Source organism: Triturus cristatus, chromosome 6 (assembly GCF_964204655.1).
Source record: "Triturus cristatus chromosome 6, aTriCri1.1, whole genome shotgun sequence".
Taxonomy (NCBI): Eukaryota; Metazoa; Chordata; class Amphibia; order Caudata; family Salamandridae; genus Triturus; species Triturus cristatus.
In genome coordinates this window covers 1,227,508,229-1,227,534,497 of record NC_140589.1, presented here as the reverse complement: position 1 = coordinate 1,227,534,497, position 26,269 = coordinate 1,227,508,229, and the positions used below count along the sequence as shown (strand labels likewise).

The following is a 26,269-nucleotide window of genomic DNA, read 5'->3' as shown; positions in this document are numbered from 1 at the left end:
AGTTTTGTGACTGGCCTATTACAGATAGATAGAGTCTTCAAACCTTCATTTGTGCAGAATTTCTGCTTTTTCAGAAAGAATAAGTGTTTGCAGGAGTTTTGTTACTGCAAGACGATGGAACATAACAGCCTTGTCACCAAAGAAGGATTGTTGAATGTTTATCCAGGATACAGTTCTCAGAGCCCGTTATGTAAGTGGGAAAAGTGCACATATCAGCTCCTCAATGTGTAACACAGAAAAATTGGGTGTAAACTCCATCCAGGGCAAAGAAACACTGCTATTGCACGGTCTGGGTCGGCTTTTCCAATTCCAAACCTACAATAAGGATCTTTAGGAATGGTATTATGGCATGATATTCCAGTTTTGCACACTGCCTTTGCCAAACAAATTCCTCCAAGTGATAACTGGAGGGCTTACATAGGAAGAAAACCAGGATGCTTCATTTGCACAGAACTCAAGATGTGAAATCTTTCTCGAACTCAGATTGCTAAAGATTTCAAATCCACTTCTTTACTCAGAATGAGGCTGATAGGATTGTGTCTATGATGTGAGAACATTTCCGTCATTCACAGAATCCAAAGAAATTCTTAACATTGTGGAAATTTACGCAAACTATAGATTTCCTTGCAGACCTATACATACTTAGACGTATCCCTTCTGAATGTCTCTTAGCAGCAGTCTTTGTAGAGCACAGTGGCGGAAGTGTGCAATTTTTCTTTTTCTCTACCAGACAGATTTGTTTCCTGGTGTAGAAATAATTTCCCTACATCTCCATACTGTGTGTGAATGTTTGAGAATCTTATTTATCCTATTAGCTCACTTACTAGGAGGGGTAGCAAAAAAAGATATATACTCTTTGTGGTTCCTCTCGCTAGATCAAGCTAGTTTGGACAGGTCACCACCCAGAGGCCTTCAAGAAGCCAAATCTTAATAGATGTTGTCACTAAGGGTATGAGAAGAGCTAAAGAAAATTAATATGGTGCCCGCCCATCCTCACATCATGTGGTCAGCTTTGGCAGGAATTTTGAAGCCTAGCAACAAACCCTTAATGGCTGCAGGAATGTCTGTGAGAAAAACACATTCGCTGAAAGTATTATAGGGTGTCTGCCATCTCCACAGAATCAGAGACACTGTGCACACAACGGAGTGTTTATTGCAGTGAGATGAAACTGACTGCACCTGTTGTCATATCTGAGCGTATTTTCCTTAAGGCAGAACAAAGCCTTAGTGAGGACAGATGGGTCATTACACTAATGCAACATCAGATATCAAGAGCAGTAAAATGTGTTATGTAATGATTAAATGAGAAGCAAGGTGGATGTTGTTTTCTCCAGGTTGCACATTGTAATTACTTTTTGGCCAGAAAGAGGCAGTGCAATGCTTTATATAAATACTATATTGTGGTTAGATATACACCTATATGCAACCATACAATCACTTTCCTTTACAGCTTAGTCATTAGCTTGGGCATTTAGTTGGATTATTGTGTGTTTTTTCTGGGGCTGATCAAGACAAGGATCTTTACTTATTTCAAACACTGTCCTCTATCAAACTCTAAATATTTTTTCTGGGCCTGTATGACATGAGGAGGAAATACAATTTGTATTTCGGGTAGAACAGTCACCTCAGTATGAAGAGCCTTCTCTGGGGTTATCTTGTGGGTTTTTTATTGTTTAACACTCATTGAGATACCAGGCTGAATACCAGTACCTAATTGTTTCCCCTGAACAAGACTTCACAAAAAGCTTCACATGTCTCTCCCTTAAGGAGGCCTTATCAGAGGGTATATAGGCCAGACTTAACAACACACTCTGCCATCATCTTCATTTTTGTGGTCAACTTATTTACATATGTAATGAGCAAGTACACTGTTATTCCTTCATAGAACGCTCTTTCGAAAAACTTTATCTAAAAGTATTTCATTTGAGGAGAGGTATATGACTAACATGTTGTATGGTATATTTTTCCTGGTCTCAAAGAATATTAAAAGAACGGTTTAGAATAGCATTTTGCTATTGTTTCAATTTGTTTCTGTGTGTAGAACCACCTCCATACACAGTGCTATTTATAGTGAGTGGAAGGGGATAGGCTTTTGATTTGAGGCTCCTAATTTGGCCTTAAAGTATGCCACTGATCCTTTGTTTACACTAGATGTTAGCAGAAACATGCTGACCACGTAATAGGACAAGAGGTACAATAAAAATCCTTGGTGTCCTCTCTTTGATTTTAATTTTACAGCGGGAAACATTAATAAAAAGTTCAATTGTTCACCTTCAGATCATTTTACTGTAGCTTTTGAAGGTCCCCTACTTGTAGCATCACTCCCCATATTATGGAAAAATGTTTCCTAAAAGATCTACATCAAGAGCTCTGGCATATAGGAGCCCATTGAGATGTGTACCAATAACTTGCACAACAAGGAGGAATCCCGACATCTCGGTTTGCTTTGCTTTGATACCTTCATACTTTGCCTCATCTCGGTCAGCAGTTCGGGGGGTGGCTTCTTTACTCTCTTCCGCTCTTGATTGGGAACTCGGAAATGTGATTCGAGAAGTAGGTACAAGGTGGATCTGGATCGAGGTCTCAGTTAATGGGGTAGACTTTGTATTGCTGAATTATTATGGACCGATTTTCGATGACACTGGGTCCCTGAATAAGATTTATGATCTGTTGATAAATGCCCTAGTATTATATTAAGGGGAGGCGATTTTAATTTCACCCAAGACCTGGGTTTGGATACATCGAATAAGGGTAAAATACAACTAAAGTTGGACTGTTAAGTACTATCAAAGAAAACTTCGCCTTAGTTGATCCATGGCGTCTCGATCACCTAGGCCTTGCTCAGTTTATCAGGAGAATTTATATGGGGCAAGTGCGAAAATAATAATTAACGCAGAGCAGGCGGGGGAAGTAAGGATAACACGGGGACCAGGCAGGACTATCCCCTTTCCCCCCTTTCATTTTCCCTTTTTATCGAGCCATTAACAATAAAGATCCGAGCCAACACACCAATCCTGGATCCTTTACCAGGATCACAAAAATTAAGCTCTTTGTGGATGATCCAATTTTATATCTGAATCCAGATTAAGCAAATATCCAGTTGGCGTTTGGAGAAATTCAAGCATTTAAAGAATTAGGGGGGATATAAGGTCCACCAGTCCAAAACGGAGCTGCTCCTTTTTAATTCATTAGAGGTCGATCATCCTGAAGGGTTAAAAGTTCGGCCATCAAGACCTGTATGGTATCTGGGCTTATTTGTCACAGCAGATTTCTCTCAACTGTTTCATTTAAACTACATAAATATTCTCAATAAAATTAAAAACCTTTTAGAAAAATGGTTGCTTTTACCTCTGACAATAGTAGTCTGAGTCTCTCTAGTGAAAATGTCAATCCTCTCTCTGCTAATATTGCTGTTTTTAAAAAGTCCTTTAAAAATACTGATTTCTTATTTTAACGAAGTAGACAAAATTCTAAGGCAGTTTATATGGGCAAAAAAAAGCCTCGTACCAAATGAATGAACGTTTTTTTGTTTAGCGCAACTTTCACTCCGAGGAGCATCTTGGCGCTTTTGTAGAGAAAAAGTTATCTATTCTCCAATTAGACGTGGAGCAGGGAGGAATTGCATTACCCCATCTATCTACCTATTATCAAGCTGCGTTGATTAGTTTATTAACACAACTGATGGCTCCTACCTCGAAATTTGACAATTCTTTTTTTAATCTGATGCTATTAAAAAGTTCAATTAGGTTACCAGCATTTCTGCGTAGTGCAAAGCTACCCAAAAGAACAAGGTATAACGTGGTAAACACAATGGCTAACTGCATACAACGGTTCCATAAAGCTTTCTATATTCCATTGTGCCACGCATTTACTACCCTTAAAGACTGTGAGTTGTGGGGTCTCCGGCTTTACAATATCTATTGCAGTCCTATAATAGGCTAGGATTTCGTAAACTGGGAGATTTCTACAACGGTCCAGTTCGTTATATCATGGGAGGTATTTGCATCACATTGTGTACCTCAGAGGGGCGATCTCTGGTTAAGTTTTAGACAGATAATTTGTTTCCTCACGACAAGAGGGAAAAAGAAATGTTAAAAGCGGACCTAGAGTTGGATTTAATTGTAATTGGTATCGTTTATCAAATCTGAAGCTCGTTGTGGCAATGCTTTCAAAAATTGCCCAGGAAACCAACTGCCGGTTTAATATAAAGGAATGGCATCAAGGGTGTGAATTTGGGTATAAGGCACTGAGGGCAGCGAATTTTAAGGGGATGTCCTTTCTTTCGAAGTGGTTGGTATATCATACCCCCTCAGACTACACAAATGGTTTCCAGCACTTCCGAACGAATGTTTCAAATGTAATCTGGCGGGAGCAGGCGATTGGGCACACATATTCTTTACATGTTCCAAATGACAACATTTCTGCGAAGAGGTGTTCAAGTTCATTAGTGATCGAATGTCTATGGCTATTTTACCTTCATCACCGCTGGCCCTTTTGGGCTTTTCTCACATAACTAGTCAGCTGTCAAAGTATAGGCAATATTTCGTCTTTGTTGCTATAGCAGTAGCCAGATCTCTGGTGTTGCAAAACTGGAGATCTCAAAAGGTGACTACAATGGCTCTCCAAGTTAGCCCGGACCTACCAATTTGAAGAGGCATATGCAAAAAGGGTAGGGACGCTTCGAAGATTCAAGATAACTTGGGAGAGCTATGCTCGGATTTCATGCTTAGATAGAAATATGTAAAACAGGTTATCTCTCTGGGTAAAAAAAACAGTTGTTTTGTTTCACATCGTGCCTGCCTTCTAATCCTTAATTATCAAATCGAGGCAAGTTTGCAATACATTTCTTACCTGTGTTGGGCTTTTTAGAATGCTAGCTATACTATATATGAATCTATTCATTGTCCACTAAAATATGAATTTTGGGCATCATGAAAGTTATGTTAGGTTTTTTATTTTTTGAATTCTGGTTATACTGTATGTGAATCTATTTATTGTTTACTGAAATATGAATTTGGATATTGTGAAAGTTTGTTCTTTTTCTTCTATATATCATGTTGAACATGTCTATTTTGTCTGCTATCTATGCTCAATAAAAATAAAAAATAAAGTAGGAAGCCAGATGATAAAGTATGCCAGGCAAGTAGAAGATGTTTTCATGCTCTAGATATTAGTACTCCTGGAACTTGGAACATAGAAATGTATCCTCTCACTAAGTTTGGGGGAATATCATACGTTGTAGTTTTAAGAACACAGGTGCATTGTGAAGTACAAATAAGAAAGTCTTGCCTAATGCTCTGGCTTTGCCTATCACCCCATTTAATATACAAATAAGTTTGTAATCTGGTCTGAAACAGCTAGGGAGATACTGGTTCCTGAAGACATTTTAGAATGACTCATTAGGGAATCAGAGAAGTTGGAGCAAGATTGTAGTATGGAAAAATGAAACATTGTATGTACCAATAAAATATGTGCATTATGAGGCCCTGAATAAGCTTTTGATTGGATTGCATGCTCAGATACTGATATTCACGTGATGCTTCAGCTAGACACACGTGGAAAAAAAAGAAACGTCACGAAGAGCATGACAAGTGACTTGTTATTCTGATGGACATACATGTGCAATTATTCAGACATTTGTATATATGATATAGTAAATGATGAACATGTGATGTAGAGAACTTGCTGTTATATAGAACAGACACTTGGCCAAGCAAGACATGCATTGGCAATGTAACCGACATTCTATATCATGTTAAATGCAATCAACTGTCTTTTGCTATACATATATATACAGTTATTTGTAATTCTGTGAAAAATATAAAATGCAAATAAAGATATATTTTTTTAAATGAGGCCTTGGAGAAGGGTTTTAGTAGTTCACTTTCATGTAGACAATACTTGGGTTGGGCTCTCAACAGTTGCGGTGATCTATAGTAAGAAAATCACAAATATACAGGGCCAAGAGAAGTATTTAAATTAGACAAACCTTCTGCATTATGTGGACTTTCAATATTGTTACTTATTCCTAAAGAACCTGACCATACAGTTCACTTAGCTGTCAACATGGCCCTACATCTATCATCGCAAGTACCAACTTTTCTGAAAACTCATTATAATGCCTTGACCAGATTACCATCCCAATATTAGTTGGAAAAAAAGTGTTTTTGACATAACTAGATCACATTAAGAAGTTTTTCTTCAACATCTTATCCGCTGTCAGATACACCAACAGAAATAAACAGTACTATTGTTGAATAATATCAATGACGTTTCAGCAAAGTGCTTGAGGATAGTTGATCTGTTTTATGAGCTATGGGTGAAATAGCTTGCAACAGAAGGGTGAACGAATTGGTTATTACCATGATGTCCTATTTCTGGAGTAAAGGATGCCATGACACACATCAGGTTGATCGTAATTTGGAAGAACATGCTTGACTGCCAGACACCAGTATTCTTATTCTTTACGTCAGATAGTATGGTACAAACCAGCACATATTTATTTTTATACTACATGGCATAAAACAATGCCATCAGAATGATCTACATTTGTCCTAATTTACTTCAGAGAAGCGTGCACATTATGTAAGAACTCGATAATGTATTGAAAGCTTCTATCAGAATTCAATAGATTAAGTGCATTTCCTCAGCGTTTCCTCAGCAGAGGCCTACTGAAAATGAAATGTGCCGCCCCTCCTTTGTTTAGAACATGTGCAGTTTTATTATTGAGTTTGTTCAATTGCTAGACTCCTAGGGGTAGATTTAAAAGCCGCTTGAGCCATTTTTGCGTCACTTTTAACATGGGAAAAGTGACGCAAAAGTGGCGCAAGGGGCTTGTAAATCTGCCCCCTATTGCCTTAGACATCGCTTTAGCCCCAAAACGCTGCGATGGAAAACAGAGTCCGTTTTTTAAGTATGGACCATATATATAGGCGTTTTCAGGCAACCCTCTTCATCCACTCGTCTGTTCAGGTGTCATTCACATTTTGCTTATCCCCACCACAGCATTGAGCAAAGGTCAGTGGGCTAGCCTGCTTCAGTCGTTGGTTTTCTTCACTGTGAGTGATGGCAGTTTGCTTGTGAACATGTGAACAGCCACCTAAAGGAAGTCTTCTGTGCCAGGGTTGACAGGCCAGTTTTTGCTTTTATTTAATGTTTCTTTATTATAAATTTTTGTTGTAAAGCATTTTTAACTTCTTTTTTTTGCAAACATATACATGTCACCTTTAGTCATTGGCGTTTTTACTTTTTGTTTCTTTTACTCTTTTAATTTCTCTGAAATTTAACAGCATTAAATCAGAGGTTGCAAAGCCCTTGAGAATGTTTGTTAATATCCAGAAAATTATGTGTTGCTTGTGCCCACCACATTTACTTCTCCCCTGAAATACTCAAGTTCAACAAACAGCTTTTTATTTTAGAATTTTGCTTGCCTTTTCCCAAAATGTTTAACAGACTATATATATAATACACATTTCCAGGGACAGAAAGAAAATCAACTACTGTTGGAGAACTTCATATCGTAGTACACAGCGCCAAGAACTTACCGCTAAGGTCTGATGGGACATTAAGTTCATTTGTAAAGGGGTAAGTATGGCAGGCTAGAATGCCTAGAATTCCTTTTGCAGTGTATTTATTTTTTATTAACTATACAAATTGTTTTTTACCTAAATGTGTAATGTAGAAACCTACTCAAGGAGGAAAACACTGTGTAATAATTGTAACCAGAAGCAGTTACTTCTCTTGCTCACTTGATACACTTGATGTAATAACTTTACAGTTTACAGTATATGTTTATTCCATTTTAATTAGACAGGATCCTTCAAGAGAATACAGTTAGCATTTTCTCTTAGGAGATATTAAAGAAAATCAACTGATTATAAATTGCGAATTTTACAAGTCTATTGCTTGCATTATGAATACAGTAAAAAGATGATAAATGTGTAATACTGAATCAATAATGATGTAAACCAGATTTCTATTTTGTGCGATTTTTATGTCTGCTTCTTAATAATTAATTAAGTCTTGAAACATTGTACCAGAAGACTGATGTGCTACTCCCACTCAGGAACCAAGGATGTGTAATTTGCACACTGACTGGTTTGTAAATAGAAATGCATTTTGCTGTTCGATCAATGAATTGATGGGTTTGCATTGCACATTGTTCATTTACAGGGGTCAGAAAATATTCTGCTCTGTGAATATTAATTTGGTAGGTCGATACAAACCTGCTACCCCTAAGGTTTGTCAAACTGAGTAACCAACACCAAAATCCTTCCCTACCAAGGTAGTCTTTGATATTGCATGGAACAAAATCACTGACTGCAGGCTTTAGCACAGTGCGAAGATAATACACCTGTAAAAGCCTACTGGTTTTAACATATGTGTCACATAGTAAATAAATCAGGCCTACCTCTTTTGTCATAAAGTTTCATGATAAATAGATCAGACCTGTGGCCCCTTAAATACCTTTTTCCTAGTGAGCCATTGAGGCCTGTAGCCGTTATCATTGACTGTTCACCATAACCAACTCAGACCTTCTGTATTGAGCTCAAGCTTCCCCACAAAGCAACCATCAGACATTCAGTCCCAAAATTACAAAACTGCACAAAAGTATAGTTGATTAAACAAATTACTTTCTTTCCTAACAGGGTCTAACAAAGATTCTAACAATGCCAAACCCTTACCTACTACATTGATTCATGTGATTCTGTGTAACTAAATACCTGCCTACAAGATTTAGCACAGTGTAAAAACAATTAATCTTTGAAAACCTATTACCTTTAACATATGCCCTTCACAATAAGTGCCTCAGACCTACAAGTCGTGTTATAAATTTTCTTTATAAACAGATCGCATCTAAGGATTCTGACATAACTTTTCAAGGTAAACCAATAAAACCTAAAGCTTTTAACAATAGTTTCAGACTATAACCACTACAAGCCTACTGAAGCGCACATAAACTGGCAACCATCAAAGATAAAGTTATAAAATTACAAATACATACAAAATGACTGTTGGAAAAACAATATACAACCCTTCTCAACTGGGCCTAACAAGAATCATAACAGTAAATATCTTCTACTCCCAGGGTTTGTAAGAGTGGGTGATCAACACTAAAAACCTTGCCTAATGTGGTAATTTGTGAGGTTACATGTAACGTAAAACCACCTGTCTACAGCACCTAACATAGGACCTGATTAAGAGTTTGGCAGATGAACTCCACTCTGTTGGGATGGCGGAGGACATTATTTCCGCCATCGTGAGGGAACTCCACTGGTCAAATTTTGAGTTCTCTGCTAGCCGTATGGACAACTCTGTACATTGACAGGTACCACTTTACAGTGGTTCCTGTCAGTGCATGCAGAGTTTGAGGATGATAGCATCAAACATGAGGGCAAGTTGTCAAACAGTTCAAATGTTTTTTATTTTTCTAAAAAAAAAATGCCAAAAGCAGGAGTTTCTTTTAGAAACACAAACAAACTAATGGTCCCCACACCCTTGGAGTTCCCTCCCAAGGTGTGAGGGTCATTATTTTTTTCCCTCTCCCTTACTGCCAGTTTTGTCCTGGCAGGGACAAACAAAACAATTAAACATGTACATGTCCACCATGAATAGAGCGTAAGGTGTAAAGTCCTGTTCCTCTAACAGCCCCTACTCAATCAGGCCATAGGAGGAAGTTTTTTGTCGACAGATTACTGATTGTCCAATGGACTCAAAATAGGGTGGGTAGACTGAGAGCTTGATGGGCAGGGTACTCCGTTGCGTTAGCGACAGAGAACCCTGTCTGCTGAAGACTAAATCAGACTCTTAGTGTGATAACAATTCAATCTTAGAGGCCTATTGGCTTTAACAAATCATTTTCACAATAAATAAGCCAGGCCTGCAGCCTTTGTCATAACTTTTCATAATAAACAGACCAGACCTAAAGCATGTGCCATAACTTTTCCTGCTGCACAAATCAGACCTCTAGCTGTTAAAACTGGCTGGTCTCCATGACCAACTCAGGCCTAATGTACTTAGCATAGGCTTTCCCAGAAGGCAGCCATCAGGCATACAGCCTTAAAATTACAAATGTATACACCATTACACTTGACAAAGCACAATACTATCTCGGATTTTCACAGTGCAAATAGTTTAAACCTACAGTTAGTTAGAGGGGGTAGCCAACACCATGTACAAAATTACTGTTTTAAAAGCAATATATAACCCCTCCTAAGAAAACCTAAGAAAGATTGTTATAGTGCACACCTTCTACCCACATGGTATGTTCAGGTTGGTCACCAAAACCAAAAATCTTTCCTACTACAGTAGGCTGTAAGATTTCATGTCACAAACTACCTGCCTACAACTTTAGCACACTGTACTAACAATCCACCTTTAAAAGCCTATTGCATTAAACACAGGTTTTTCATAATGAGTAAGTCTTTGTCATAACATTTCGTATTAAACAGGTCAGTCCTATTGAATCTGACACAACCGTTGCAACAAACCAAAAAGGCTTACAGCCTTTACCATTGGCTTGACTCCATGACCAGAATAGGCCTACTCAAGTGCACATAAATTGGCAACCATCATGTAAATAGTTATAAATTACAAATATGCAGACAAATACCGTTTGCAAAGCAATTTAATACCCCTCTCAGCAGGGCCTAACAAGAATCATCACAGTAAAAACTTCCAGGGTTTTCTGAGTGGGTTGCCAACACCAAACCCTTGCCTACTGCTGCTATCTGTGACATTATATGCAACAAAACATACAAACTGTAAGGAATTGGGTTACTCGTTGAGGGGGTTTAAGCCCTACTCAAGCATCAACTACAATCTCTGTAGTGCTGAAACACAGGAGACCTAAAATTAACCTCTTCTTACCGCTGTGGTAGTTTGGCACAAAAGAAGTCAGGCTTAACTTAGAGGCAATGTGCAAAGTATTTATGCAGCACTTCAAACAGTAATAAAGTGATAACACTACACAAGAAAATCCCACACCAATTTAGAAACATAGAGTGAAATGCAATAAATTATTTGAGACCAAAACAACAAGAATCCAATAAGTAGAGCCAGATATATGCAATTTCAATGTTTTAGGTAAAAACAGTTTATAAAAGCACAAGGCACCAACTGTGGTTATCTGGTCTCACCGACCAGGACAAAGTCACAAGTTCAGGCTGACCACAATGGAGTGCAAGATGGATACAGGGACTAAGTTAAGCCCGCTTTAACAAAGTACTTTCAATCCTGGTTTGCAGATGCATTGCGCAGCGGCGGATCCCAGGAAGGTGCAGGTTTGCGATGTGGAGACCTGCATCTTCAGCGAAGATGCCATCGACAAGGGGCATACGATGCGAAGTCCTTCATCAAAGTTGCGTCGCGCACTCGTGGTTCCAAAGATGGTGTGGGGATGCGCTGCAAAGTCCTTTGTTGTCATAATGGATGCTGTTGATGAGGGGCTTGGGATGTGAAGGCCAGCATCAAAGATGCGTTACATGCCACCAGTTCTGAGGAGATTGTGTGCTGAGATGTGAGAACAGGCTTGGGGGAGCGTCACGAAGTGTCGCTTCTGAAGCAGATCTGTGGAGTGATATGTCGCGCTGCATCAGTTCTGCCTACAGGACCACAGCTTGGTTGGCAGAGGACCTTCAGGCCCCCTTCCAAGGGCCCAGGTCTTATAGCACCACGTGTCTCACAGCAGGCAGAGTCTAGGCACTGGGTTCAAGGTGGTTGGAGCCTTTTCTGTCACTGAGGCTCTGATCAGGAAGCCAGCCAACTAGCTCTCGGAGTCACTCAGGTTGTCCTGGGTTGAAGATGCATGTCCAATCCTTCTCACTCAGGCAGTAGGGCAACATAGTAGCAGTACATCTTGCAGAGCAGCACAGCAGTCCTTCTGAATCTTTCACAGGTCCTGAGGTGTACTGAAGAGTTAGATCTGAGGGTCCATTATTTATACCTTGTGACAATCTTGAAGTAGGAGAAGGTTCTGGAGTTTTCCACCCTCAGAAGTGCTTGGAGTTTCTTTCCTTCCTACCCTACCCTGCCCTGCCCTGGCCACAGCTCGCCTTGAGTGACAAAAGACTAGTGTAAAACCATTTGTGAATGTGCTCAAGCATAACATTTGTGATGTACAAGTGTGGTAGGTGACAGCTCCTCACCCTCATCAAGTCAGAGATGGCCCATCCTGCCAACACCTATTCCCCTTAGTCTCAATGTCTGGGAGCAATACATAAAGCCCAGCTGCCAGTTACATCTAGTCATGTGGCCCAGTACACAGCATGCAGGCATCAAACACTTAGGGCAACAAAAAGTCCAACTTTTTAAAGTGTTGTTTTCTGAATTGGGGTTTAAAATCCGAATTTACCATTAAAGAGGGTTTTAAATTGGAATTATTTTAGACACCAAACTTGATACTCCTACTTGTTCCCATTTGCAGGTTAGCACTTATTAAATGTAATAAGTTAACCTAAAGTTATCCTATGGGAGAGGGAGGACTTGTGGTAGTAAAGAACAAATATAAATGTTTTTTACTACCAGGACATGTAAAAGTTAAAATTACATATCCAACTTTAAAAATACAGTGCACCCTGCCCTATGGGTTGTTTAGTGCCTACTCTAGGGGTGACTTACAGGTATTAAAAACTTTGCCAGGTCGAAATGTAGGTTTAAAACTGCAGACACAGGCTACAATGGCAGGCCTGAGACATGTTTAAAATGCTACTTGGGTGGGTGGCATAATCAGTGCTGCAGGCCTACTGGCGGTTTTTAATTTACAGGCCCTGGGTACATGCAGTACCACTTTACAAGTGGCTTACAAGTACATTAAATGTGACATTGGGTGTAGGCCAGTTTTATCACATTTAAAGGAGAGAGCAAATGCACCCTAGCACTGGTGAGCCCTAAAGCTAGCAAAAAGCAAGTCAGCAAAAACAGGCAGATGGAAGGCAAAAGGATGTCAGGTCCAACATGTGTCTCCCCAGCTGAAAGCAGGGAGAACTATCCAACCGTATGGGAGTCCTCATCGATAAGGCAGAAGAACCTAGAGAGACCATCAGCACTGACGTGGTCAGCTCCAGGACAATGCTCTACCTTAACGTCCATTTCCTGTAAGGAGAAGGACCACCTCAACAGTTAAGGATTCTCAGCCCTCATCTGCATTTCTCTCTGAGGTGTGTGCGGTTTATCTGAACCAGGAAGTGGGCCCCAAACAGGCATGGTCACAAATTGTTGGTGCCCAGACTAAAGCAAATGCTTTCCTTTCTTTTGCACTCTATCTCTGTTCCCTAGGAAGTAGCTTCCTGCTGATGAAGGCTTCTGGTTGATCTAGGCCCTCTTCATTTAACTGTAAGAGCACTGCCCCTATGTCATGCTCTGAGGCATCTATCTGCACGATGAATTCCTGGGAGATATCAGAGACCTTGAGCATGGATTCCGTGCACATGACCTTCTTCACGGTGTCCAAAGCAGTCTGGCATGCCTCAGTCCAGGTCACCTGTCCAGGCTGCTTCTTTGAAGTCAGCTCTGTCAAGGGTGCAACAAGGGTGTCATACCCCTTGACAAATATCCTGTCATACCCAGGAAGGCCCTATGTCTGGGTTTTGGGGGGTTCCCAAGCCAGTATGGCTTGAATCTTGGCCTGCGGTAGGGCTGCATCTTGCCCCCTCCAACTTGGTAACCCAAGAAGACCACTGAACCCTGCCCTAGTTGGCACTTACTGGCCTTGATAGTCTACAGAGCCTGAATCACTTCTCGGAAGTGTTACAGCTGGTCCTCCCACCAGGGGGAGGGGCGGTTAAAAAAACAAGGGGGGAGGGAGGAGCCAAGATGGCGACCGGGACGGCAGCGTAGACTCCCGGCTCCGTGAACCTCCGCATCCCGCACGGATATCCTGCAAGAGATCCTCAGTCTGCGCTATGCGATCGTGTTTGTGAACGAGAGTGGCACCCGACCGTGTGACTCCGAGGTTTCTGGCTGCGGTACCGCCGGAGAAATGTGCATTTGAACTTTGCGGCCCGTGCAGCCCTGGAGCCCGGGCCTCGAATGGACACCTTGGCCGGGTGGCAGTTCAATAACAGCGGCCTGCGGCGACTGGGTGGAGTCGGTCCACCGGAGCGGTGCTAACCTCGGCCTGCATTTCGCCGTGGTCGCTCCCACTGCTAAGCGTAGCGGACCGAGGGCATGCCCGGGGGTGCAATTCTCAGATTCTCCGGTGATTGCCCCTGCCTTTGACGGTGAGCTGCCCGGACGCCGCCCGTAGCTCGCCCTGATCCTTGCGGGCTGCTCCCGGATTTTCGCGGGAGCTGGTCCGTGGTGGGGACGACTGTTGCCCGTGACCACGCAACGGATAATTTTTGCCTGCCCCCGGAACCCTGTCTCCAGCGCCGTGGACTTCGAGGCGCTTGTCCCTGGGTCCCGGCCCCAATACGGGTCGGGCCTCCCCGGCGGCCATCTTGTTGCGATGCAGCCTACCATCCTGTCCGCTGGGTCGCAGCGGGATTGGGAGTGTGGGACTTTTGGGAGTGTGGCGGAGCGCTCGCGGAGAGCTGTGCTGGGGTACGGCGACCTCCTAGAGGCCCTTGGTGCCCTTCATTTCTCCTTGGTTCGTGGCGTCGGGGTCTTGGGGAGTAAGCTCGATGGTGTGGCATCAGTGTTGGGACAGTGGCGGCCTGTCTGTCCTCAGGTACACAGGGACTTCCCACACTGCACACAGGAGGACAATGTCGCGGCCACCCCTGCGATTAGTGCACACCTGGACACTCCGGACAGTATGCTACCGTGTGATCGGCTGGCTGAGGGTTTGATCTGTTCCGGAGGTATTGGACCTGAGTGGGAGGTGGTGGCCTCGTCCCGTGCACGGCCCCCGGCGACCCAGGGACAATTCCAGCAACAGTTGTCTGCTTTGACTGATTCCGCCTTCCTGGACCTTGTGTGCAGTGCAGATCCTGGGGCAGAACTGGGAAAGACGTCCCTCCATGATGCGGACTGTTTTGGAACTCAGAGACTTCCACCCCATCTGTGTGTGTCGCTTCCCGGTCGTTTTTGGACACTTCTCTACCTGGGAACATCGGACATGGCGCTGGGTCGAGGGGTAGGCATGTGCAGAATTGCAAAAAGAGGTCAAGGATAAGGCTGATCCTTCGGGGGTGGTCATCCAGTAGACGGGCGGACTCCGGGGTTGCGTACTCTCATGGCATAGCTGTTAGCATATTAGGTGCATATATGCTCCCCATCTCTCTTTGATATGGTCGCTTTGGTGCTGCTTATTGTTTGCTGTGGGGAGACCTCACCGTGCGGGAGGGAGAAGCCGGGGGTATGTTTTGAAGGCCCTCCTCCAGTTTATTATACTTTCTCTACACCCCCGTCTGGTGGGGTTCTTTTCTTACTCCTTTTTTCCCTGTTTCTTCTATATTTCGGGTCTAGTTCCAGGGCGACAGGCACACTGCTGGGGGGGGGGGCCGTACTCATTTGCAGAGGTGCAGGGTGGGGGGTTGGGGGAGGGGATTCTTTAGTCTTTCATCTCTTTTTCCATGGCCTCCTTTTTCTTCTCCGCTTCTTCTTGGTTTTTTCTTTTCTGGGATCAGCGTGGTACACCTCCTTGGTTGTGAATCGTTGCCTTCTCATGTGTGCCACAGTTTCCGGGGTGTTCTCTGGGCGTTAGGGCGGGGGCTTGCAGGCGCAACTGTTTATGATATTCTTCCCCATCCTGAATTTCCTGTGTCTGCGCCATTGATCCCATAGATTGCTGTTTATTGATCACGTCTATTATTCTGCCTGCCTCTTATCGCTGTTGGGAAATTGTTTGGCACCTGATCCTATTGTTTCGTTCCATTATAAAATGAAAAACCCTTTTTCTCCTGGTGTCCTACCTGGGCTGCTCACTGGCTGGACTATACTAGCATGAAGACTCTGCTTTCCGAGGTGCCGCCTGTGTTCACATTTGATTTTTATTGTTCTGATTGTCTAGCGGCCGGCCCCGGGGGGTTGTAGGCCCATACTTGTTATTGATTGAAATGTCAATAAAGGTTTTTCAAAAAAAAAAATAAATAAATAAATAAAAACAAGGGGGAAAAAAGGAAAATTAACTTACCTTACCGGCGGCCACCTCTCCTCCGTCCTTCTTAATTTTTTTTTAAAGACACATTTTATTGTGTTAAGAGCCGTACAAATATTGGTATGACAAGGCTTCAGATGAATGTGTCCATCTATAATGAAACTGATGCTCATGTAAAGCGATCTCTCTTACCTGATATTTTCGGGTCTAGTTTGCGCTATATAAAACTCTTAATAGATACAATATGGTACAGTAATGCATCTATGATGTCGACATCCATTTTATCCCATTGAAACAGAAAAGAAGGAAAAAGAAACAAAAAAACCCAAGATAAAATCTCCACATTTAAAGATTCAAAATGTTTGGCCACGTTCATATTACTGTCACTTGTGTGGGTCTCCCCTGGTCATCTTGACAAATCCATTATTGAATTACACAGTGGTAAGGTCTCCCACTGCCCTTTTGCCTCTATATTCCTGTATGAGGTATTATGGGAGTAAGGGGCTCCAGATGGAGACCTCGGTATTCTGCCCATCTCTTCCATATTTTGGGGTGCTTCTGTGGGCATCCCCTCGCTTCAAATATAGGTTTCTCCAAACCCATACAGAAATCCAACCACTTTTTCCAGACCCCCAGCAAGGGATGGGGCGCAGCCTTCCAAGCCTTAGCTATGTATCTCTTTGCCAATGTGAGACCCAAGAACAGTAAGTGGCGCTTGTAGCTGTTGCCCCTGATCCCCTCCGTAATGTGTAGTAGGGTCAATCTCAGTGACATGGGAATATCCCACCCCAACACCTCAGAGAGACATGTCCTCACTCCTTTCCAGAACTTGTGGAGAGCAGTACACTGCTAGGTTGTGTGTACAAAAGTGCCATTGCTATTACCACAGTGCAAACATAGAGAAGATGCCACTGAGCCCGCCCTCCACAATTTATACCTTGTAAAATATACTTGATGAAGATATTAAAATTGTATAAGACGCAGGGGTGATGTGATAGCCACCTCTCGCAGTGATGCCAGCGCCTCCGTCCAGTCGTCGCTGTCCAGCTGGCCTACATCTGCTTGCCAGGCCTCTCAAAGTATGTCTAGTGTAGTGGGGCTGTTTAGTAAGGAGTGACTGATAAATCTTGGTAATTTTGTGGCCCCGAGGTCTCCCATAAAGACTTTAGCCTCAATAGGGTTAAATTCCAGCAGATTCTCCAGTTGTGCAATGTAAGGGGACAGCGCATGGTGAAATGAAGGTATTTGTAGAACAGTGTGGCGCATGTCGAAATCTATCACAAAAAGAGGGGGGGACCGGGAGCGTAATTGGAAAGTAGGTCCAGTACCCGTGCTCCCTCAGAAATACTTAAATATTACGAGAGGGTAACTGTTCCTGAGGGAATATGGTTGTGTGTGTTCTCTCAACGTGGTGTGGGGAATTTCTCCTTTTGTATATAGTGCCCTCACACACCCTTTCGGGTGTCTTGCTTCATCATAGGGCGTTGCTCCTCGTGGGGGTGGCGCTGCAGTCCCCCACGGGCCCCGCAAGAGGGCTCTTTGGCGGAGATCTTTTGGTTGGAGACGCCGCAGTTGTGCATGGGTGTGTGTGGGCCTATAGGAAGACAAGTGGGTGGTGCAGTTTAAAAATTGCTGGGTAGAGTTTCAGACCTTTATTCACAGCTCCACCTGGCAAATGGTTAAAAATGGTAATCCTGGAGCTACTCTTAATGAAAAAAATAAATAAAAGAGGGCAGATCCTGGAAAGTAACTGCTGCTCTCAGGAATGTGAGTGGGGAGCCTACTGGTGAATGGTCAACATGTTTCGCGCTTACGGGTGGGTCCTTAAGGGATCCCAAATGCGCTTCGTCAGGACCTAAGACAATTTAAATAGTGAGTGCAAGTGTCTGTGAGTGAAATAGAATAACAGGTTTCAGTGAGGTGTGGTTCTGTAGACCTGTTGTACCTTAATATTAAGGTTGACCAGCGTCTTTGCGCTGAGAGGTTTACCTGTCTTATCTGGAAACCTCAACCCAACCTGGAATGGCAGGGAAAAAAAGGGGGGGAGAGAGACACACACATGGACAGGGGAGAAATATGCAAAGAAAAGTAACATCAAGGTAAATACTAGTACATTGTATGTCACAAATGCCATATAAGCTACACAGGATAATTTAAAATGCACGCCATGCTTCTAAAGTCAACATAACATGCGCGTGTGACGGACTCGTTTGTGAGGACTATGACCCCAAAGTGCCTTGACTCCGTTACTGTGCAGTGAGAGTATCGTCGTTTTCGAGTGTCTCACTTGGCCAGCTGTTCGTGTGAGGCAGGAAAACTTACCCCGTGGGAACTGAAGCTGGCTTTATCGTGGCTTAAGCGGGAGACGAGCAGTATCTATACAGTGGTGTGTTTGTTTATGTGAAGATAACACAACTGACTGTATCCGTGAAACATAGGTGAAAATAAAAGGTAAAAGACTAGATTAATAGTTGAAGCCTACCCTCAAGTTGTAGGGATTAGGGCTCCATCAGCAAAGTGGAGTTGGCATTTGGGAGAAACTAGCAGAGGGGGAGACAGAGAAAGGTGTCATGATACTCGGTATCTGTGTCAGACCTAAAAATTGCGCGGCTAGGCTCACCTCTCTCGTTGGGAAATACTCACACGTGCTCCTCCGCCCGGGACGTAGTGACCTACCCCTTCTCCGTCTATCGCTGGAATGGATAGCCATAGAGCGAAAACTTCTGTTTATATCCGATTACCAGTGCTGCACTGTTCTGATTGGGGTTTTTTTTTGGGCGCTGATAAACGACGTCACTACGTTGCGTGGTTCGGTAACTATGGCAACAGGTAGGACGCTGTTCACAGACGTGGTAGCGTCTGGAGAGCGATCGTCAGTCTAATTGTTATGTAAATGGTTGTCATGGTTATTCTGGCAATATGTAGACGTATCTTGATGTCGGAAGGTCCGTCGTACAGATTGCGGTCTCGGTTGTCAAAGTGTGCCCTTCATGTCGGAGACTGTGCTCCATGTCTAGGGGATCGGGTATTCAAATATCATGATGAAGTAACTCCCCGCATTGACGAGAAAATTGCTCGTATGTATAATATTGTGTCAATAAAGTTTTTGTGTGAAAAAACCAAAGGATCATGATCTAGGGAGATAAGGGGGCTTCTGTGGAAAACTGGTGACAGAAGCAGACTCTGAGTAAATTAAAGCCATTAAAGCCATTGTTGTGTCCCATTCAAAAAATGGTGCAAGTATACCACATGTTTTACCGAGTGAATGGGGGTTAGGTTTTTATGCCTGTATTCAGAGTGTTTCATAATGGCTATTATTTTTTGTTACTAATCATGTCCGAGGTAGTTCTGCTAGTATGACAGAGACAGAGGTCTCAGCAGCTGGGGGTATGCAATAATAGTGTTCAGATCATATGGGGACCATAGTCTGAGTTGATATGTGGATCGTAGTGACCAGTGTGCTACGTGTATAACAGAGAGAGACACATCTCTTCAAAAAACGGGGGGGAGAATGCAATGACAGTATTCTGATATCGTAGTGTGGGTTGGTATGTAGATGTTATGTCAGCTCCACCCATGGAATTTCATCGTTCAGACCTATTGTATCGCATCTCAGTCTATGGACCCAACGTTGTTCCTGTTTGAACAAGGTCTGTTTTGTCCAGTGAGGATTGGAATCGATGACGGTCCATCTTAGACTATTAGCGGTGTGTCCTTCCTCTGCAAAGTGTGTCAACAGTTTTGTGTTGGTCTTGCCTCGTCTGATGGTACTCTTATGTTCCCCCATGCGGACCTTGACTGCTCTGGTAGTCATTCCTACATACCTCTTGTTGCATGGGCATACAATGGTGTAGACACAATTGGTAGTGTTACAGTTAGTGTGTCTCATTTGGCGCCATGGTGTATTGAGGCCTAAGTCGATTTCCTTGGAAATCGTGGTCTCTGCACAGCTAGAGCAGGAGCCGCAAGGGTAGTGGCCTACTACAGGTGGTAGAGACCAGAGTGTGGTTTGGTGTGTGGTTAGGGGTTTTGGCCTTGTGTGTACTAGATAGTCTTTCAGATTCATTGTGCGTTTGAATGCGAAAAGGGGTGGTGGTCCTGGTTCAAATGAACCGGAATTTAGTATAGGCCAATGTCTTCTGATTGCTCTTTGCACATTGTTCGAGCTTGGAGTGAACGTGGTGACACAGGTCATTGTGTCTAGTACAGGTTTTTCTTTTGTCTCGAGCAGTGCAGACCTAGTGCTGTTTTTGGCTCTCTTGTGTGCCTGACGAATAATGTTCTTCGGATAGTACCGTTTTTCCAGATTATCTCTGAGGAGATCTGACTGTGTCTCAAATTCTTTGGTGGTGTCACAGTTCCTTCGGAGACGTAGGAATTGGCCAACCGGTAGGTTGTTCCTGAGTGCCCTAGGGTGGTGACTGTCATAGATAAGGAGATTATTCCTATCCGTGGGTTTTCTGTAATTGGTAGTGTGTAGACACCCATTATCCAAGGAGATGAGAAGGTCCAAAAATGGAATGGATTGACGTGACCTGGTGCTGGTAAACTTCAAGTACGGGTTCAGGGTATTAACCCAGTTGCAGAATTCAGTGCATTGGTCTCCATTCCCTTGCCAAAATACGATAACATCGTCTATATAACGACGCCATAGCAGAATGTGCTCCTTAAATGGGTTGTTGTCTCCCAAAATGTGTCTCTCTTCAAAGTGAGCCATGTAAAGGCATGCCAGACTCGGCGCGAATGTGCTTCCCATGCTCGTGCCTTGTATCTGATGGAAGAGTTGATTTTTAAAGGCAAAGAAATTCTCCTTAAGAGCCAGGGAAGCACAGTCGCAAATGAACGAGATTGGTGTCAAATAGGGCCATGGTACGATTTTCCGGAGGGTGTCTTCTAGGACTTCCAATGTGGCATCCTGCGGGATATTCGTGTAAAGGGCTTCAACGTCCATGGTTACCAGGAAGTCTATACGGTTGGCGTCAGGGAATTGATCGATGAGATTTAGGACTTCTGTGGTATCTCTCAAGTAGGTAGGCGTCTGGCTCACCAAGGGGCGCAGGTAAAAGTCGCAAAATTTACTCAGTGGTTCTAACACAGAGTTAATGCCAGAGACAATCGGTCTGCCGGGAGGGGGGGTGACCCCTTTGTGGATCTTGGGGAGAGTATAAAAGTATGGGGTCCGAGGTTCTTCTGTCGTTAGGAAGTTGGCTTCTTGTTGTGAGATCCAGCCTTCAACGGATGCCTCATGGACCATGGGATCTTCTGTGATCACTTCATACTATGAAGTGATCACAGAAGATCCCACTCAACGTCTATCTACAAGGATAAAGAGCATGGTCCATGAGGCATCCGTTGAAGGCTGGATCTCACAACAAGAAGCCAACTTCCTAACGACAGAAGAACCTCGGACCCCATACTTTTATACTCTCCCCAAGATCCACAAAGGGGTCACCCCCCCTCCCGGCAGACCGATTGTCTCTGGCATTAACTCTGTGTTAGAACCACTGAGTAAATTTTGCGACTTTTACCTGCGCCCCTTGGTGAGCCAGACGCCTACCTACTTGAGAGATACCACAGAAGTCCTAAATCTCATCGATCAATTCCCTGACGCCAACCGTATAGACTTCCTGGTAACCATGGACGTTGAAGCCCTTTACACGAATATCCCGCAGGATGCCACATTGGAAGTCCTAGAAGACACCCTCCGGAAAATCGTACCATGGCCCTATTTGACACCAATCTCGTTCATTTGCGACTGTGCTTCCCTGGCTCTTAAGGAGAATTTCTTTGCCTTTAAAAATCAACTCTTCCATCAGATACAAGGCACGAGCATGGGAAGCACATTCGCGCCGAGTCTGGCATGCCTTTACATGGCTCACTTTGAAGAGAGACACATTTTGGGAGACAACAACCCATTTAAGGAGCACATTCTGCTATGGCGTCGTTATATAGACGATGTTATCGTATTTTGGCAAGGGAATGGAGACCAATGCACTGAATTCTGCAACTGGGTTAATACCCTGAACCCGTACTTGAAGTTTACCAGCACCAGGTCACGTCAATCCATTCCATTTTTGGACCTTCTCATCTCCTTGGATAATGGGTGTCTACACACTACCAATTACAGAAAACCCACGGATAGGAATAATCTCCTTATCTATGACAGTCACCACCCTAGGGCACTCAGGAACAACCTACCGGTTGGCCAATTCCTACGTCTCCGAAGGAACTGTGACACCACCAAAGAATTTGAGACACAGTCAGATCTCCTCAGAGATAATCTGGAAAAACGGTACTATCCGAAGAACATTATTCGTCAGGCACACAAGAGAGCCAAAAACAGCACTAGGTCTGCACTGCTCGAGACAAAAGAAAAACCTGTACTAGACACAATGACCTGTGTCACCACGTTCACTCCAAGCTCGAACAATGTGCAAAGAGCAATCAGAAGACATTGGCCTATACTAAATTCCGGTTCATTTGAACCAGGACCACCACCCCTTTTCGCATTCAAACGCACAATGAATCTGAAAGACTATCTAGTACACACAAGGCCAAAACCCCTAACCACACACCAAACCACACTCTGGTCTCTACCACCTGTAGTAGGCCACTACCCTTGCGGCTCCTGCTCTAGCTGTGCAGAGACCACGATTTCCAAGGAAATCGACTTAGGCCTCAATACACCATGGCGCCAAATGAGACACACTAACTGTAACACTACCAATTGTGTCTACACCATTGTATGCCCATGCAACAAGAGGTATGTAGGAATGACTACCAGAGCAGTCAAGGTCCGCATGGGGGAACATAAGAGTACCATCAGACGAGGCAAGACCAACACAAAACTGTTGACACACTTTGCAGAGGAAGGACACACCGCTAATAGTCTAAGATGGACCGTCATCGATTCCAATCCTCACTGGACAAAACAGACCTTGTTCAAACAGGAACAACGTTGGGTCCATAGACTGAGATGCGATACAATAGGTCTGAACGATGAAATTCCATGGGTGGAGCTGACATAACATCTACATACCAACCCACACTACGATATCAGAATACTGTCATTGCATTCTCCCCCCCGTTTTTTGAAGAGATGTGTCTCTCTCTGTTATACACGTAGCACACTGGTCACTACGATCCACATATCAACTCAGACTATGGTCCCCATATGATCTGAACACTATTATTGCATACCCCCAGCTGCTGAGACCTCTGTCTCTGTCATACTAGCAGAACTACCTCGGACATGATTAGTAACAAAAAATAATAGCCATTATGAAACACTCTGAATACAGGCATAAAAACCTAACCCCCATTCACTCGGTAAAACATGTGGTATACTTGCACCATTTTTTGAATGGGACACAACAATGGCTTTAATGGCTTTAATTTACTCAGAGTCTGCTTCTGTCACCAGTTTTCCACAGAAGCCCCCTTATCTCCCTAGATCATGATCCTTTGGTTTTTTCACACAAAAACTTTATTGACACAATATTATACATACGAGCAATTTTCTCGTCAATGCGGGGAGTTACTTCATCATGATATTTGAATACCCGATCCCCTAGACATGGAGCACAGTCTCCGACATGAAGGGCACACTTTGACAACCGAGACCGCAATCTGTACGACGGACCTTCCGACATCAAGATACGTCTACATATTGCCAGAATAACCATGACAACCATTTACATAACAATTAGACTGACGATCGCTCTCCAGACGCTACCACGTCTGTGAACAGCGTCCTACCTGTTGCCATAGTTACCGAACCACGCAACGTAGTGACGTCGTTTATCAGCGCCCAAAAAAAAACCCCAATCAGAACAGTGCAGCACTGGTAATCGGATATAAACAGAAGTTTTCGCTCTATGGCTATCCATTCCAGCGATAGACGGAGAAGGGGTAGGTCACTACGTCCCGGGCGGAGGAGCACGTGTGAGTATTTCCCAACGAGAGAGGTGAGCCTAGCCGCGCAATTTTTAGGTCTGACACAGATACCGAGTATCATGACACCTTTCTCTGTCTCCCCCTCTGCTAGTTTCTCCCAAATGCCAACTCCACTTTGCTGATGGAGCCCTAATCCCTACAACTTGAGGGTAGGCTTCAACTATTAATCTAGTCTTTTACCTTTTATTTTCACCTATGTTTCACGGATACAGTCAGTTGTGTTATCTTCACATAAACAAACACACCACTGTATAGATACTGCTCGTCTCCCGCTTAAGCCACGATAAAGCCAGCTTCAGTTCCCACGGGGTAAGTTTTCCTGCCTCACACGAACAGCTGGCCAAGTGAGACACTCGAAAACGACGATACTCTCACTGCACAGTAACGGAGTCAAGGCACTTTGGGGTCATAGTCCTCACAAACGAGTCCGTCACACGCGCATGTTATGTTGACTTTAGAAGCATGGCGTGCATTTTAAATTATCCTGTGTAGCTTATATGGCATTTGTGACATACAATGTACTAGTATTTACCTTGATGTTACTTTTCTTTGCATATTTCTCCCCTGTCCATGTGTGTGTCTCTCTCCCCCCCTTTTTTTCCCTGCCATTCCAGGTTGGGTTGAGGTTTCCAGATAAGACAGGTAAACCTCTCAGCGCAAAGACGCTGGTCAACCTTAATATTAAGGTACAACAGGTCTACAGAACCACACCTCACTGAAACCTGTTATTCTATTTCACTCACAGACACTTGCACTCACTATTTAAATTGTCTTAGGTCCTGACGAAGCGCATTTGGGATCCCTTAAGGACCCACCCGTAAGCGCGAAACATGTTGACCATTCACCAGTAGGCTCCCCACTCACATTCCTGAGAGCAGCAGTTACTTTCCAGGATCTGCCCTCTTTTATTTATTTTTTTCATTAAGAGTAGCTCCAGGATTACCATTTTTAACCATTTGCCAGGTGGAGCTGTGAATAAAGGTCTGAAACTCTACCCAGCAATTTTTAAACTGCACCACCCACTTGTCTTCCTATAGGCCCACACACACCCATGCACAACTGCGGCGTCTCCAACCAAAAGATCTCCGCCAAAGAGCCCTCTTGCGGGGCCCGTGGGGGACTGCAGCGCCACCCCCACGAGGAGCAACGCCCTATGATGAAGCAAGACACCCGAAAGGGTGTGTGAGGGCACTATATACAAAAGGAGAAATTCCCCACACCACGTTGAGAGAACACACACAACCATATTCCCTCAGGAGCATGTCGAAATCTCTCTGGAGCTCTTGGAAAGATTTTAATGTCTGACCATGTAGGACCACCGCCAGCGTGGATATACCGATGTCCTCCCATCCTCTAAACCCTGTCAGTGTGGACAGTTAGGGCAACAGACCATTGTGCCACAGGGGTCTCCCCGTCAATCGCCCCCCCACCCTATCTGATGTAGAGACTGTTTCCATATCCTGAACACCACCCTCATCGCTGGCGGCAATGCCGAAGAGCCGGCCCCGCGTAGTGGTATGAGTGACGAGTTATATCACCCATTAACCAGCGCACCACTACGTGTGCCGGGTCTCGTCTAGCCCCATGCCACCATTCGTTTAGCACTAAAAGGATGACACTATGTGATACACCTGAATGTCTGCAATAGCCATTCCCCCACAGTATGTGGATTGAAAGCATGTTCTCAGGGCCACCCGGGCAGAACCACCTTCCCAGAGAAATTGAGCCAAGATCGCATTTAGTGGTCGAAACCATGTGGGTGATTCTGCAACTGATAGGGACGGTGGGGTAGGGAAACTATCTTGAAGATAGCTGACCTACCAAAAAGGGACAAAGGTAGATGGGGCCAGGACCGTGTCTCTTCTTTTACTTGCTTCCACAATGAAGCCAGATGCCTGTTCCATGACGTAAGTTGAGAGGCTGACAAAAACACTCCCAAGTATTTAGGGCCAGATGTACGACGAGAATTAGCATGTGCAAACAGGTTTGCGACCCGTTTGTGCATTCTAATTCTGATAGGGCCGTGTACACACACTATTTTGCGAGTCGCAAATAATTTGCGACTCGCAAAATAGTGATCTGCGACTTGCTATTAGGAAGGGACGTTCACGAGTCACAAGCCATGTACCAATGTTTGCAACCGCATTTGCGGTCTCAAAACACTCGCAAATCACCATCCTCTTCAAGAGGGTGGTAATGCAGTCGCAAATGGGAAGGGGGCTGGCAGTGGTTCAAGGGACCACTACCTGCCCTTAAAAAAGGAAACGAAAACGT

The 26,269-nt window shown here is 43.8% G+C and overlaps 1 protein-coding gene across 1 annotated transcript in view; it reads left to right on the top strand.

The window, feature by feature from the left end:
- The window catches only part of SYTL3 (synaptotagmin like 3), a 523,043-nt gene that overhangs the window by 455,284 nt on the left and 41,490 nt on the right, over positions 1-26,269 (top strand). Inside the window, exon 14 of the mRNA XM_085612149.1 lies at positions 7,479-7,584. Within this exon, the coding sequence (XP_085468275.1) occupies positions 7,479-7,584 (106 nt within the window). The remainder of the gene's footprint in view (positions 1-7,478; positions 7,585-26,269) is intronic.